The 17,516-nt window shown below is 38.6% G+C and overlaps 1 protein-coding gene across 3 annotated transcripts in view; it reads left to right on the forward strand.

Annotated features, from left to right (window-relative positions):
• Positions 1–16,082, forward strand: part of VEZT (vezatin, adherens junctions transmembrane protein) — a 55,665-nt gene extending 39,583 nt beyond the window's left edge. For 2 of the 3 annotated variants that reach the window (XM_066183397.1, XM_066183398.1), the window contains exons 10-12: positions 3,785–3,885; positions 5,067–5,274; positions 8,399–9,146. In XM_066183397.1, the coding sequence (XP_066039494.1) occupies positions 3,785–3,885; positions 5,067–5,274; positions 8,399–8,421 (332 nt within the window). In that variant the 3' untranslated portion in view covers positions 8,422–9,146. Of the gene's footprint in view, positions 1–3,784; positions 3,886–5,066; positions 5,275–8,398; positions 9,147–9,181 lie in introns of those variants that run through there. The other variant, XM_066183396.1, reaches the window with a different exon arrangement.
• The last annotated feature ends 1,434 nt before the right edge of the window (positions 16,083–17,516 follow it).

The raw sequence follows: 17,516 nt of genomic DNA on the forward strand, positions 1-17,516 counted from the left end.
AGATCTTCGTTTATTTACTGCATTAAAATTATGCCAGTGATTGAAATGATAATGGCATTGTCGTGAAACTTTATTGACAATCACATTTTCTGGAACATTTTAAATCATGGAGGACATGTTGAGCACATAATACCCATTTACTTCCTCTCTCAAAGAGAGTGAGCTAATCTTTGGTGTTCTTAAAAGTCTTGGTGAGCAGCATATCCCAGCATTTTGTTTGTTGTCCCTCTCCTTAGGGATCTGTACTGGCCATGCTGTTCTTGTGAAGCATAACCAGCTTAAATAACTGAAGTGAATTTAGGCTCTCCTGACATGGAATTAAACCTGTAATTTCTAATCTTTCTTTTTTCCAGGAGAATTTTTACTGTCCTAGGGAGGCACAGCCCAGCATCTGAAAAATGCTGGTAATGGAGACTGCACTAGGAAAATTGGGGGGGAACTTGGGGTATCAGCAAGTTACCTACAGAAAACCCAATCTGAAGTGCACTGTGCTCTTAACGATGTATGGGTGGAATATCCAGTAGATGGATAAATATTGCTGTGTGCCTAGAGGCAGGCAGGCCAACCTTGTTCATGCTTACATCAGAACTGGCAGCACTGGGAGGCTTCTTGCAGGCTCTGTGCAAGACCAGACGTGACATAAACTCCTGTACTTTGCCTGCTAGTGCAGTCTTACAGCTTCCCCCTCAGTGCTGCATAAAACAGCCTGGGAGGATATTAGATGTAGCCTGATACATCTGCATGTGCTGACCTGTTGTGTTTTGTTGATGCCCTCCACAACCTGCAGTTCCACTGATCTTTTTTCTCCTTTACTTAAAAGTTCTTTCTAGAGTACACACCATAGTATTTTTAGTTATTTTAGTTTTATTTTTACTTTGTGTATAAATTTCACAGCAGGCCTTTTATTATAACTTGCTTCCCTTTAAAGTTCAGTACAAAAATAACCTTGTGTGTAATCTAGAAGGAAGGGATTGCGTGGGAAATAAAAAATAAAATAATCTTTCACTATTGCCCACTGGCTTTCCTGTAAATGTGCTGGGATTGAACCTCTATTTTGCAACAAGTTTACTGAACTACTCCACAGGAGCTACTTGAAATTATTTTGGTCATTGAAAACAATTTTTATCTGACAACATTTGGCTTTCCTGATATATTTCTAAGCCATCCAGCTTTTGTGAATTGAACTTGTCAAGCTGTATGTGAAATCAAGTTCAATTCTTTTGCTGCCTTCCTACAAATTTTAACAGCTGGTCTGTCAGTCATGTTATGTAAATTACTTCAATAAATTGTCTCCTTTTTTTTCCCAATATTTTCTGAAAACTCTTTGGGAGAAGATACCTTCCTGTTGAATTAATATAGCAGCTCAGCACAGCTTTTATGTTTATGCATTATTATCCAAAACTAAATCAATCTTTTGACAAGAGCTGTTTCAAGAGCCCCCATGGGCTTAGAGCATTGTGTCTAAGTGGATGCTGAGCACTTTTGCTGCAATAGATGTTTAGTTCAACTAACTAGTTCAGCCAGTAGAGCATCTATATAAAGAGGTGAGTCCCCTTCAACAAGCAGAACATGCTTTTTGCCCTGAATCATTGGATGTCGGAGCTGGTTTCTTACAGGTATATGAAACAGCCAGAGCAAAGCCTTTCAGGGTAACAGACTGAACACTCTCACCCTCCTGTCAGCCTGTCGTTGGTGGTACCAGCATGTGTCTTATATTTTAGCATATGGTTCCTTCAGGGAATGCAGTTTGGCTTCTTCCTTTACATGATTTGGTGTATTTCTAGAATTAGTGCCTTTACTCATTGATCCTGTCTGGTACAGAGCAGAGCCTCAGAACAAGTGGGGCTTTAGCATATTGATGGGAATTCACCTCTACTTAAATTTCTTGGGCAGTGATGGACCTATCTATCATCTCTGCTCATTTCCTAGAACTTTCAGCTTCTTCTCTTTATTCTTTCACATTTTTTCATCACTGATAAAATTTACCACTTAAAGCTTCAACAATATAAGCATGTAGTCTACTGTTAATATTACAGAATGGAGTACTCTTTATGGCTAGTTACAGCATTGTGTTAATGATCTTTGAAACAATGGCCCTCAAACTGTTTAAATTCCATCCTTTTTCCTTTTAAACTGTCTCTGTCTTTGCAAATACACACAACTTCTGTAGATATTTGTAAGAGCAAGGCCATGATACTCTGCTGTAATCTCACCATCCCTTAAGCATTCAGTATATAGATTAGAAACGGAAAATAGGGTTGGTGGGGCTTGGCAAGGTCATTTAACCCATTTCCCTTCTCAAGGGTAAATTAGTATTTGTGAGTAAATGTTGTTTACCTGTTCCTAAAAAACACTCTTTTTTTAGGAGACATTTTACCATATTTCCAGACATCTGTTCCAGCACTTAATTCCATTACCAGTAAAATGTTATTACTGAATAGAAGTACCTCTTGATGCAATTTAAAAGTCGTACTTCTTATCCACCCACAATGGAAATCCATTTCCTCTTGATGGCTCTTATGTTCTCAAAGATGATTATTATGTTTCTTTCTGTCTTCTCGACATGACTCCCTATGCTTCACCTCTTCCCCGATGACTATACTTTATTTAGTCCTCTTATAATTTGCAATGTTTTCCTCTATATTCCCTCTAGTTGGCCCACTGTGTTACTGAATGAAGGGGTCCCAGACTGGGCACAATGTTCCATCCACAGCTCAATCAGTACCAGAGTGGAAATGTTATTTCATGTGTCTAAGAGTCAGTGCTGTTGCTTGTATGCTCTAGTTTGCAGTTTGGCTTTTTGCTTGCAGTGGAGTAGAGTTGACTGTGAGGCTCCTCACCTCTTTCTCAGTGGTGCTCCCCAGTCAGTTGTGACATACTTGCCCACTTGGCTATTCCAAAGCACAAAAATTTGCAGCCACTGTCACCAAACTGCTGGGTCTGAAATCCATTTCTACCTGGGTTGTGTGTCTGATTTTCCAATATTATTTTTTATTCTAGTGGTGCCCTTCAGTGTTCTTGCAGATTATCCCCAAATCAGCAGATTTAGTGAGATACGACACTTCTCTTTCACCCATTGGAAATATTGGAGAGTATTGGACGTGAGACAAATCCTCACTCAATGTATTCTGGTCTGAAAATGATAACCATGCTGTGATGATCCAAGAGGCTGTTCTGTGCACCTAATAGCAACTTTTCCTGGCCTTTACATTTTGCTTATAAGGATGTCATGACATCATGTCAAAAGTCCCACTTAAAACAAAATGCAGGATTGTCTTTGGTTCTTTCTGTACACAAGACCTGTTACTGCATGGAAAAATTAACATCTTCTATTTTCAACAAATCCACACTGGCTGTTGCTTGTCTCCTTGATACCTCACAGATATCTTCCTGTGAACTTTCCTTCATTATTTCTTCCAATATTTTCAAGCTTTTTGAAGCTGTTTTACCTATTCATTTTTTTAAACTTCTGAACAAAGTCTCTTCTCTGGTTTTACTGATTTTCCTTGCCATCTGCAGGTTTTCAAAGTCTATGAAATTTCTGAGATTTGTTAGTTAAAGTGTTTCAGCACAATTCTGTTGGACCCAGCTTCCATCAAAACATCCAAGTTACTTAAGCGCTCTCTAACAGTGTTTCTGTGTAACCTAACCGGCCTTCTCACCATTTTTTTCATGTGTGCAAATCCTGCTTACGAAAATACCTGGACCCTGCCTGACTGAGTCAGGAACATCATTCAATACTCACTTTTCTTTTTTTAAATCCCTTTTTTTCTTTCCCCTAAAGGCAAAATTGAAGTTTCCTGTGACAACCTACAGCATACTACAGTACCTTTAACACAGCCTGCCATATACATAGAAAACAAAGATCCAATCCCTGAAGAGCAGGTAAAAAAAAAAAAAAAAAGGATCATTTAAAATACATTTAAAATAATAATTGGGGATTCTTTGCTGTATCCATTCTTTTTTTCAGTTGCTTGTGCAGTGACCTTGTTGTCTTGCTGAGACAGACAAGTAAGTGGCCAGTGCCACTTCAAAATTGGACTTGTAGAAAAAAAATTATGTACATTCCTTTTGCTGTTCCATGGGGAGGTATTCCCCATCCTGGAAAAAAGAGCACTAGTATTCAATTCTCATGTATGTCATTAGAAATGAGTGACCAAAGGAGAGCAGCAACACAAGTCAGAGTAATAAAAAGTGAGAATTGCTAAAAGGCAGTATATGAAATAGTCCTACTTTTGCTGGATAAACTGACACAGCTGCAAAAGTGACAAGCTCAAGCACAAACCATCCTGCCTTCAGTTTGCTTAGTCTCTTCATTTTTGGATATCTTTTTACTGTAACACTGAACAATTTTGTGTTGTTCGAGGAACTCCTGGGTGATGGTTGGGCTGTCTTGAAGAGAGGTGGGCCTCCTCCATCCCAGAACTGAGTGGCAGATGCATTCTGAAAGCACAGTGAACACCCATGCTCTGCTCTGTCCTTCCCTTGCTTCTCCTCCACATGTATTCTCTCTAGATGTTTTTCCACATCAAAAAGCTGTGACTAATTAGTTTATTGAAAATTTGTTACAACATAAATGCTGCTCTGTTTTTTTATGCTTGTAATCCAATATATTTAAAATTGGAAGAGAAATTTGCTATTCTCTATATCTTCTTAATAAGGATTTATGTAAGTTAAATTAGCAAAATGCCAGACTACCAAGAATTGGTTGCAGTGTAAATTAAAAAAAAAAAAACAAAACAACAAATAACCCACACCAGCACTGCTTATTTCCACCTCTAATTATGGAGAAATGATCTCCTATTTTCAAGTTCTATCACTTGATCCAATTTGTGTATGAAGGGAAATCTCGTTAATGAGTGGACTTGCTCAAAAATCATACAGATATCACCAAGAGCAGTGTCAGGTCCACCGGCCCTGCTCAAATAGGGCTCCTTCCTATTACTGTGGTTGGCTTGTGTGGGCATCACTTGATCATGAATCAGAGTGTAGGATTAAAACCACCCTGACAGTGAAGATCAAGAGTTTCTTCCTTTGTTTCTTCCTTTCTTTCTTTCTTTCTTTAGGAACTGGAAGCATATGTTGATTATTCAGATACAGAAAATGAATACAAAAGGGAAGATTTTTACTGCTTCTCCCAAGAAGAAAGAGAGAGGCAAGAGCGAGAGAGACAGGAATCTAAGAGGGTGTTACAAGAATTGAAATCGGTACTGGGATTCAAAGCTTCAGAAATTGAAAGGCAGAAGTGGAAACAGCTACTATTCAGTGAACATGGTAAGCATTTCTTTTGAAAATTAATTCCTTCCTTAGAAAACATAGGTGTTTGTTTGCCATGAATTTCTGACTGTGTTAGAATTCAGACAGTGCTTAGCTGTAGTAGTGTCTTTGATAGAGCTGTGTGGTCTTAGTTGCCATTCCATATCTTTATATTTTGGCAATCATTTTACTATATATTGAAATGAACTCATAGAAGTGGGAATTTGGCTTTAAACAAAACACTGAGCTAAGATATTAAACACACAAAAATAGTAAGACAGCATAAAGAAAGCTGTCTGGATATAAACCATGCAGATTGAACTGACTCTTTCATGGCTCTCCAGTAAATATGAATTTTTATCAGGGTGCATAAATACATTACTTTTCAGAATTTAAAGAAACCAGCAGAAAATTATCTCGGACATACAGAAGTATATAGGTTAAAGTGAAGAGCTAGACTTTGAAATGTTAGAGAAATAAAATAATAAAACCAGCTTTTCTTTCTATGAGAGTGAATACAGACTCTGTTCACAACCCCACCCTCCCCACCCCCAACCATCTTAGAAGAAGAGTTCTTTCCAACTAGCCTTTAGTAACTCTGAGCTGGGTAGCTCCATCCACTTGCACTTGAAAACAGAAATATGAAAATTTCTCTTGCCTCAACAAGACAGTTTGTCTGTTACAACTTGATTCCTCTCACTGCTTGAGCTATTTGATTTACTGTCTTTAAAATTGGCAGGAGTTTGTCTTTTCCTTGTTTTCATTTCTTCCTCCTAAAGACAGGTTAGGAAAAGCTTTCCAGAAGGTTTCATGTTCTATGTTCCGAAAAACAACCCTCAAGTCTGGCACCATATCCAAGGATTCTGCCTCTGATAGTGTCTACCAGAAAAATGACCATGGATAGCAACTTCTCAGTAATTTACTAGGAACACAAAGACCATAACTATTTATGATACTGTCTCTTTTGACATCAAACCATCAAAAATATCCATTCTTAACAATTTTCTTTATATCCATTAAGGTACAACTGTGGTAAAAGAGATCACTTGACCATTGGTACTGATTTCTCTTCTAGTTGTTTTAAAAACCCCTGAGACATCAAATTGCACCAGAGTTTGCTCAGGAGTAGGATTTTTGTGTTATCCCTCTTGTGTTAGATACGACACCGTACAACTCTTCACATAAATTTCTTCAAATCTTCCTTTCCTAACTGTTGGAGGAAGAAGAGATCCTACATCTAGTTCAAATCTTGACAGACCTAGTGAAGCTCTTGCAGAAAGAGTTTTTGTCAGGAGGACTTGCCTAGGATATTTCCTTACCTAAGCAGCTGATACTTGTCCATATCAGCATATCCTCAGGCTATCTGGGGCCATAGCTGGAAGAAGTCAGCTGATTCCTGTAGTTTGCAGTAACAGCTCACCAGAAAGCCTTTGTGGCTCATGTTGGTTCCTTTTCCTTTCCATGTATAGGTACTACATTGGTTTAGGATTAGAGATAAAAGGGTGAGGAGGGAATAAAGTATGATTTTCTCCAGCTGCATAGGACTAACTAATCATTGATTATTGCCATCCTGTACACACCTGAAAAACATGAGGGCAATTTATGAAAGTAATTAATATTGTCTCCTTTTGGCTCAGATTGTATGTGTCTAATCTGACAGACTGATATGTTTATCAGATATAACATCTTCTACTGGTTTTTAAGGAAATCCTTCAGTATTTCTGCAAAAGAAACACAAGTCAGTAAATACAATATCATAGACTCTGGCATATTATGGTTTAGTTTATCTATACACAGATCAGTTTTTAAAGAGACATTTATGTGATCTGCACTTTCCACATTTCTGACTTGCCTTATCTTAAAGATTGAAATCCAGAAAGGTTCATATTCTTGTCCCGTTGGCCAATGGATGGCCATGATGCCACTTTTCCATAGTCCTCTTGAATCTTGCTGTTACAGGACAATCAGATTCCAGAAATCCTGTGTTTTCCTGTCTTTTGATTATTGTGGAAAAAGATCCAGAAATATTCCAAGGCTTTAATCTGTTAGGCAAGGCATCCAGCTTGCCATTCTGACTTGTCCTAACGAAGACATGAGGGTTTTTGGTTTCTTTAAGGAGGGGCTGGGAAGGGTTTCCACATAAGAGGTCAGCTCCAAACAAGTTGATATGTCTTAAGAACACAACATGAAGTCAGTTGGAGATGACAGGTTGGATTCCAGAAGAAAAAATATCATCATAGCAGAACACTAGGCTAAAGCACGTTTTCCAAGGCCCAGTACCATGGTAATACTTCTTACAGTCTGGGGAGTAAGTAGTTCATGGGAGTGTAGGTAAGCTTATGTTTCTGGTCCTTTGGCTTCCTGTTGAGCTACTACATGGAAGTGCTTTTGAAAAGGTCTGCTAAGTTTTTACTAGCTTCATTTCCATTTGTCAAACACTGTAAAACAACTTTCTTCTGCTGCAAAATCACTTCTAGCCTTTCCCTAACCTCTCCTCTGCAAAAAAGTCATTCTGTCAGTGGTTGTGTTGTATCCCCTTCTCCCTGTTGTCTCCCTGTTTCCCCTTCTCCCACCTTGTCCATACAACAGTTGTTATATACCTATTTATCAGATTTAGAAACCCATGCTATCAAAACTGATGAATTTCATCCTGTTTATTAATTCAAATCAATTCCACAAATTGGCCAGCTACCAATCTCAAATATCTGTTTATTTTCTGAGAAATTTTGCCTTTCAAAGTATTCTTTGGAGGAAGTAGGCAAGAAGTTTGCTCCCAAATGATGAGATTACCATGCATATTCCTGTCTCTTCCAGCAAATGGGCAGAAATAAGTAGAAGCATATTTTTTTATGAGACAGGGAAAGAACTGCTCCATAAACAACTGAGACAAGTCTGGTGCAGTGCTCCTTTGGTATATAAGGTTTTAAACAAAAACAGTACAATACTCATTCAATGCCACAGTCTTTCAGTGTACTAATAACAATAATTATAAATATGACTACCGTAATGATGTGCCTGCCTTCAGCTAGCTAAAGTGAATATTACTGAAATAGGATGAGGTTGAAAAATCCCAATACCATAGATTTTGTTTCCCATGAAAAGTCATTGTATTTCCCAGAGTTATTTTCATCTCTGCTTACAGGAGTAAAGTCAGAATGGAATTAGAAAGGGAAATGCAACTTGGGAATCTGCTGTTGCCTCTCTCATTTATATTCGTGCTGCTACTATAATGGAGCTGCTGCAGTTTAGGGAATCTGTTACTTGGAAATGGACATTATATCGTTTTCTTAAAATGAGAGACGTCTGTTCTTCAAGGAGTGATTGTACCGAGTTACACTAACCCTTAACACTGGGAGGAGAGACTTTCTGGCAAGCATCCCGTTGCAGGCAATGGGACTGGCTGCTGCTACTAACTTCAAGAGAGGCTAAATTAAACCACTCTTCATTTGTGAGGACACCCGACCTGACTGTGTGGATATGTGTTGTATTTGTATGTTGTGGTGTATGAGATCAGATATTGCCTATAAGGACTTTTTCACGTACCAGCTGTCTTTAGTGGATTAGGTAAACTGTTGTTCACAAGAAGACAGTTAAATCTGTGTGCAGTACGGTAGTTTTACGTGGGTTTTGCTTTAACACTGAACACAGCCTTTGTGTTTGATATTGGCTTTAAACACCATCAATTTTGTGCTGTCTCTTCGTGTCACAGATTTTAAGGAATAGTTACAAGTAGCTGTCACATTTCACTTCAACTTTGTGATTAGAAAACACTTATTTTACGTTTTGTTGTGGGTTGTGTTTCTGTTGCTTTGGGGTTTTTTCAGTAATTCTCACTCTTACAATCTTGCATCTTTTCAGGCAAATAAATTACTTATATATAGCAGCTTGCTTTTAGTTATCATTTAATTTTTTCCCCCTTTTTAAGCTGCAGTGAAACCCTTGTCTCCTGTAGAACCATTGAAGCTACTAAATAATGTGGAATCACATATGAATTCAGATACAGAAAAGCAGGACTGCAGCCAAAGTTGTGATAAATCTGAAGAAAAAGACTCTAGTCCAGAAGTGAATGCTGCTGACGAAAGCAGGACAGAATATTTGTATGAAGATGCTGAGATGGAGAAAAACAAAGACAGTACTGCAGATAAAGATGTTTCTACAGGGGCTGAAGAAAGAACGTATTATCAGTGTGAAGGGGATGCTGAAGAACTCAAGCCAAGCAGTGTGGATGGAGTAGAGGCTTCACAGCCTCCCTCTAAGGATGCATTACATTCAAAAATCAAGGATAGGCTGGCCCAGCTCCACATATCAACAGATTTCAACTTCACATCTGGTCTGGCTGCACAAGTTGCTGCCAGGTCTTTCACTTTTACTACAATGCAGGAAGAGACTTTTGGAGATGATGGGGAGGAGGAGGAGGAGGAAGAAAAGACACAGGAGAATGAAGACCTTGTGGAGAACTGTGAAAATGAAGGGAGGCTCTCAAAGTGAAGGAAAAGTATAAGTCTGAGCTGAACTTCATTAAATCAACAGCACGCAGTTTGATAGAAAAAAACTAAGGGGGGGGTTGAAGCTGAAAATACTGGATGGAAAAAAAAAAAAAAGAGACCTAAATATAATACATCATGTTCCCTAAGACTGATACACTAAATAGGACTTCTAAGTATATTGAAAGTTTGCAGGTAAGAGAAGTTTAGGCTGCATCCGAGAAATAGATGGCTGTTCCCTTTTTAAGATCCTAGTGATGGGGGTTGGAATTTACCTTTGTGTTTTCTGGTTTTTTATTTATTTATATTATGACATATTGTAGTTTTTTGTTTCTAAAAAGAAGGAAAAACAATGTTTTGATTTACAACAGACTCCGGTTTTTTTGCTCTCTGATTCTTTTGTCATGGTATCAGTGTTTGTTCCAACAAAAATGCCAGGACATTTCTTTTGGAAGAACCTGAACTGTTCCCTGTGATCTTCCCCCGCCACTTTTGTTTCACTTGTGTCTGCAGTGTGTTGGCTAAGCCACGATAGGCATTTGTGATTCTGCGACTAGTGATGTGGCACCCAGCTAAAATGTAGAATTTTAAATAAAAACTTGAAAGAGCTAGTATTTGTGTCCTGGGGTATGGGGCTGAAATAGTATAAAGTTAGTCATGCTTCATATTAAGGTTTATTTAGAATTTTATGAAGGGTTAATAAATGATTTCTATAAGTTGTAATTCATGTTAGAGAAATGTGTTGTAAGTAAATTTCAGGGAAGGTTATAAGCACACCAGTAGAAAGTACTATAGACAGCTAGAAATTATCTGTTGGATTGACAGAGATGAGAAGTAAACACCTATTCATGAAGCCAGCTATTAATTGTTTGTTAACCTTTTGTAAACTGAACCTTAATGTAATTGTTTGATTTGATATAATGATTGATTGTACATTTTTGCTTACGTCCTGAAGCAATTTTCTTAAAGGAAATTATCTTAACAACATGCAGTATTTTGCTTGAACACCGTATTTGCTTTTCACTATAGTTCTTTCACTTTTCCTTAGATCACAACTTTAACCTGTGGGATTAAGAATCCAAGAGAGATCTACAGTTGTGTGTTTTTTTTCTGGTAACTTAATTAAGTGATGATGAAGTCTGGATGTTTGGTATGAGGTTATGCAAGTTGCATTTTTCTCTGTGGTGGTGTTACAAGGAGCAGGAAACTGATGCTTACCTCACAGAGGAACTGGTTAATGGTTTCATTGCCCTCTCTTTTGCTCTCTTACACAAAATGAAGCAAAGCTCACATGTCTGTAATGGCAAGAGCATCTCTTCTTTGTGTGGAATACTCTACTTGGACCTGGATACCCTTCCAGGACAAAACACTGCATCGGTTACTTAGAGTATTTACTAGGTTTTGCAGATTCTATAGAGCAAAGGGGTTTTTAGATGCTGGTGGTACAGAGCAATATCTTTCCTAGGATGGTGTCATGGGAAGTGGGGAAGGTAACGCAGGTCAGCAGATTAGGGTGGAACTCTTGATGGCATGTCAGAAAAAAAAGTGTGTCCTTTCAACTCCCTGGCCTCTATTAGTGATTTTGCATGAACACTGTGAAATATGTGGACCTTTTCACAGATGGTAAAGAGGGAAATACCAACTGATAGAGAAGGGAGTATGACTTACAGTGTTCTTTCACTGTATAATGCCTGTCTTCTCCTTCACACACAGGTTTTGGGAAGAGTTTTGCTGTTTTTCATTGACCAGTAACACTGTGTTCTGTGCCCTTTATTTTGTGTCAGTGACTGGAAGCTGAGTGGTTGATGTCTTGAGGAGGTTGTAGAATAAAAATCTGATCCTTTTCATAGTGTATTCAGAAGATAAGCCTCCTCTTAGTGGTAGAGTATATTCTTCTGTAAATAAAGATTAGGCTAAGATGATGGAACACTTTTATTTTCTCTGTGGTAAGCAATTTTTTTACGAAGTCTAGAACAGCTGCTTTGGATAGATTATGTTTGAAGCATTGTCCATGCTTCTGAAGAAGAAGTCTTCCTCATTCTTGACTTGAGATCCTCGAGTTCACAAAGTGCCCAGATATTTTTTGTTCCTAGCTAATTGTTTTGACAGCCTAAATATATCTTCCATTAATATTTTTCCATGAACTCTTCCACTGTCTGATGTTGTGTATCCCAGAAAGGGTACTCCTGACCTTTTTCTATGGGATTCAAATCATGGTTGACAGTGTGTATGGCTATGATACCAACCTGGAAATATGATCAGATTTAGGATATGAATTATCACTGTGCTTACAGTTTCAGATGAAGTCAGTAGTAGCCTGACTTCAGAAATCTGTGACAGATCTCTCATTTATAAAAGCTGCTATCTCTTTATTCCTTTGCTGCAGTCCTTAGTAAGAATCCTGGAGAATCTACTTAGGTAGCTCACTTGGGGCCTAGTTTTATTACATGCTGGTCTTGGTAATGAAACTGGCCTTAAAAAACCCATCCATCATGAGTTGTCCATATTCAGCCAGCAGATGTGTCAACATGGGGTTTTGTGGCTGTGTTATAAACCAGTTCATGAGTCCACCTGGGTCAAAAATTCACCCTTTTTAGGTTTTTGGTTTTCACCATTCTTATCACAGCAATGCACTAACAGCAGTAACCTCCAAATAGCTGTATCAGCACGTACTGTGTTGCTGGCCTGAGACTCAGGATTGCCCACATTTACACTCTTGGCAAAGATGGTGTAGTGTGAAATTACAGCCTTTGGCTATGACCAAATGATGACTTTTTGGAGGAAGTCCTGATGCTACTTTGAACGAATAGATTTTCTGCAAGCAATTTAACTGATTTCCATGGTCTTATTTAATGCAGTCTTAGAAGTTGCCCATATGAACACCTGGACTGACTTGTTTTCTCTCCCTCTCATCACCTGTATGAAACAACCATGAGGCAATTTATTTTGATTTATTTGTTATTCTCCCTGAAGAAAAATATTGCTAACAGTGTACAGCACAGAAAGCCTGACTTCTCTTGATTTGATAACCGGGTTCTATCTATGTCATACACTCTGTTATGATCCAGATTTCCTCATAATTATGTCGTTTGAAATGACTGTACATACATGCTGTAGGTTCCTTCATGAACCTGACACATTTTTTGGCATAATTTATTGCTGCCTTTAAAATAATGTTAATGAACACACCAAAGTGTGCATTAGCTCTAGTGAGTTGTCTTAATATATTGAGCATGTCAAGGTCTGAGTGCTGTTCTGTGTTCTTTGGCTCGTTACCCGAGATAGGTATTTTTGTGAAAACAGAACATTTGCTTCTTAGAGCTTTGTAACTTTTTGAAACATTTAGCAGGAAGTCCATACTAAATTATGGGTTATGACAAAGAATATCAGCAGCCAAAATCCTTTGTGAAGAGCAGAGCTAACAATAAATGCATTTTCCCTATCCCATTTCCAGTTAGTAGTTCTGTGAAGTAAAGAAACAAGTAATTATGTGGGGTTAAATAATTTCTTCTCCTTCTGTCCTACCTGGAAACCGCTCCAAAGACAATATTTGTTTCTTGGATTGGATTGCAGTCTATCACTACATCTTTTTATATTGGTTCATTTTACAGCTAAAGATCTAGGTAAAGGCTTAAATGTAGGCAAAGATCTGTGATAAGAAGGCAACTTGTCCCTTTTGTTAAGTGTATGTATTCCTGACAGAAATTACATGGTTGTGTCATAGAAGCAAATGTAGAGAGGTACAGATAATAGAGCAAATTTCAAATGCAATTAAATGTGACTCTCTCAACTACAAGCAAGATTTGCAAATGTGAAGGCTTCTGCCATCAGTCATAGAAATGAGACAGTTTTACTCCCAGCAGAGGATTGCTGGACATCACTGAATCTTGCACTTAGATTTCTAAATGCAAGATTGAATCTGGTAGAGTAGCCAGTTTTACTGAGATTTCAGACTTTGTCCCGAGCACACCTGTCTCCATGTGACTGTTTGTTACAGTACTGAAAACCTTACATTTATCAGAAGTGCAAAATTTGTAACTTTCTCATTAATTTGTTTGGTAATAAAAACCCAGTTATATGGTGGACTGTGTGGAGTTGTTTGCCCACACTGAATTTTGTAATCTTGTAGGTTATCCTTTTTTTTCCTTTTTTGTTTTGTTTTGTTTTTTAACAAACAAGAGGACAAGTACACTAAACTGCCCTAGTTCTTTAAACTATTTTGTGAAGGGTGGCTGTTGTTCTGCAAGTGGCTTGTTCCCAGGGCTATTTGCTTTTTAGAATTAACAGATTTCATACGATCTCATCTGAAAAAGCAAGCAGAGTGTGAGAATGGCACTTGGTCAGTGTAAAGGGCCAGGCTGCTCTGGGATCTTGTCTGTGACAGGGGCTAAACAGATGCTGAGGGAAGACTATGAGTAGTGGTACTTCTCCAGGCTATTCCTCAGCAATTTGTGGCTCAGGGACTTCTTGACCTAGTGGTTGTGGACGTCAGCTTAACAGGTTCTGATGGAATCCTTTTCCATAGATTTGCTCAGTCTCATGTTTGGTCAATTTTTCCTAGTTCCAGTCCACTATGTGGTCATCTTTACATCAATCATTACCATCTTGTACACACGAGAAGATTTGTCAATAAACTTTTTTGATTTTTCCACTTTCCTCAGTCCTTCTGCAGAGGTCATGTTTTCTGCCCTTTGATTTTCCTTAGAAATCTCTCCAGTTGTGCATAGTGACCAAAGTGTGGTGCAGTACTCCAGACTAACCTCAGCGGTCCAGAGTACAGAGTAATAATTACCTCCCATAAAACACCAAACCATTCAAATGTCATTTGAGTCCATATAGAAAGAAAAATACCTTCAGATCTTTTGGCCCTAGCTATTAGGATGGCAAATGAAAATATTTGGTCTGATGGAGGAGAAATATTTATTCACTGTCAGCAGGATTTGGCTGGACAATGTTTTTCTTTGCTAACAAAACAAAAAGTTGTTAAAACAAAATGATCTCCCAACAGCTGCCACCTGGTCTAACACAAACTAAAGATGCTAAACAACACTTGTTTAAATTTCAGCTTGACTTTTCAGTGCTTTTTTGGTCTCTGATGGATAAGCATGTATTGCAAAATACATTATCACACAAGAAACATGGCAGTGGATATATGGATATCAGAGATCAAACCAAAGGCCTCTGTAGCTAATTTTTAAAATGCTTGGTGGTGTGTTTTATTCATTTTCTCATAATGTTTAATTCCCTCCTGTATATGTGTTTATTTTGCCACCTTGAATTTTAAATGCTAAAAAATACATTTGATTTATTCAACTTGGAAATTAGTGCAGAAATCAGATAAGAGGTAATGGTAGTGTGTGATAAGACACAGTCATAGCTAGGGGTGAAATCTACCTCCCATGAACTTTGCTTTGTAGATGGATAAAGCAATCTGGCTTGAGCTACAGCTGGATATGAAACTGTTCCTGATGTGCTGCCTCCCCTTTCACAATAACTGCCATGGCTCGGGTTATTGGCAGCTTGTCAGAACACAACTTGGCTCAACAGGGTGAGTGCACTGTTAGCCCATGTTACACTTTCTGAATTGAACACAGGATTCTGAAAAAGTGACTGCAGTTTAGTAGACAAGGAAAAAGTTTCTCTGTCACAAAGTGGCTTATTGTAAAAGGGTTGAATGGGACCAAAACTTGAATACTTTCATGTGATCGTCATATTTGGACCCTTATACCTTCTCAGCTTTACATCTTAAAGGCCTCATGGACAATTTGCTTTAGGGGATGCAGTTCTGTGACAGCTTAAATCACTCCATGGCCATGAAATCCCAGTCCCTCATCTAGGCTGGCTTTTGTAACCACTCAGTGATTTAGGATATGGATAGGCCTGGAAGTGCATCGGTGCTTTAACTTACAGCTGGCTTCCTCGATCCTAATGAAGATGGTGCCATTCATTATTTTCTTCACTCATTTTGATTCCTTTTGTTGTTGTTGTTGTTCGTGAGGCCTAGGGTGCCCAAGACCACTTGTGTCTTATTCCCCAAAGTTTCTAGGAGCTGTTTATGATACTGCCAGTAAAACTGAAATTATTGTGCATGTTTTTTTCTACTTACTCATTTCACCCTTCTGGATCCTCTGACACCCATGGTACTCTCCCTTGACCACCACTCTTAAGAGGTTCACATTTTAAAATAACACACAAATTCTTTTTACATGTATTCGTAACAGGAATAACTAGATCTAGAGTTGTGTACTGACTTTCTCACTTGAGAACTGAAACAGAAGACGGGCACCATAATGGGGAGCATACAGTCAAAACAGAAGTAATAATGGATAGCAGCTCAAATTTATACCACACTCTTGGTGTATATTGGCTCTTATAAGTAATTGCAGCTTACTGAAAAACATTTTAAAGTTGCATTTTAAAAATAACTGCAACTCTGCTACATGGTTCCAAAATAAGTGTCATTAGTTGGCTTGATTTGTGCTCACATCTTAATATTTAAAGATTGCTTCCTGACCTTCTCCAGCTGCATGGATGAGAACTGAAAATAGTCTCAGATTTCCAAGAGAGAGAGTGACCAATCTTTTCCGTTACTTTGTGCTGTTAAAGAAAGGTCCATTCCTAAACAAACAGAGAAACGTCAGTGCTTAATATCTTCAGTAGCCATTACTGACAGGGAATCATGCATTTGATCTCAACAGAAGCACCACAAATGCAAGCTATTTATAATGTTTGATATGTGTGTTTCAGTAGTAAGGTTTTGACTATATTATGGGATAAAAGCCAGAAATCTACAAACTGTCTTGTAGATCTTTCATCCAAAGGCACAGCTGGTGAAATTTAAACAAGTTCGTTTTGGCTGTTCCTGCACTGCTCAGCATGATGTAGTCCGAGTTTTTCATGTCCCAGTGTGGGTGTTCACGGGTGGTCTGCAGGCACCTGTGTGCTTGAGGTCTGCAAAGCTTGCAGTGATCACAGAACAGTGCTGAGTCAAACCTAAATAGGAACAAGATGCTTCACAAGCATTTTGAGTTTATTGTCTGTCTTCCTCTATTGCAGCATCCATGCCATATGCAATCCCACTCGTGAACTTTTTTCTTCCCACCTTTGCTTTTCACAGGCCACACAAACCAATTGGAGAGAGTTTTATAGTTTGTTTCTCACCTATGGGACTATCTGTAATGCACCAGGCAAGTTATCCCCAACAGCAACTTAAACATTAGTGGCCAAACTGCAAAAGATGGAGCCTGGGCTGGAGAAGCTCTTCTGGTTTGACCACTTCTGCCAACGGTTCTCCTGAGGTGGGTGACCACAGGAGTGCTGAGCTGGGTGCATTGACTCTGCAGGTGTCTTTGAAAGCTCTAGTTTTTACTAGGTCTGTCCTTTTCTCTGATTGTCTCTCCCTTTTAGCTGCCCTCAGCTCTTCTCCAGTATTCTGCTGCCAACTGCTGAGGAATTTGGCCACTTTTTTTACCTTCAGTTCTGAGGCCTTTGTCTAAACTTCATGAAATGATAGGCTAGAGGGAATCCACACCAAGGTGCTGCTGTGCATTCTCAGTCATAAACTTATAAACAGAAGGGTTCTTAGGGCTGGTGCAATGTCTGTCCTGACATTCCTCCCAGGAAGCTTTGGCTTACATTTCAACCTGGCCTCCTATTTCTTCCTGGATTTCAGAACATTCACTCCCAGGAATTTCCTTCCCTCCTTAATGATTGATTATAAGATGGTATTGCCTCCTCAGCAAGACTGGTCCTTGAACACATGTTCCTCATTACATG

The sequence above is a fragment of the Chamaea fasciata genome, unplaced genomic scaffold (assembly GCF_029207755.1).
Source record: "Chamaea fasciata isolate MVZ Bird 193981 ecotype frontalis unplaced genomic scaffold, bChaFas1.0.hap1 SCAF_5, whole genome shotgun sequence".
In the NCBI taxonomy this organism is placed as follows: Eukaryota; Metazoa; Chordata; class Aves; order Passeriformes; family Sylviidae; genus Chamaea; species Chamaea fasciata.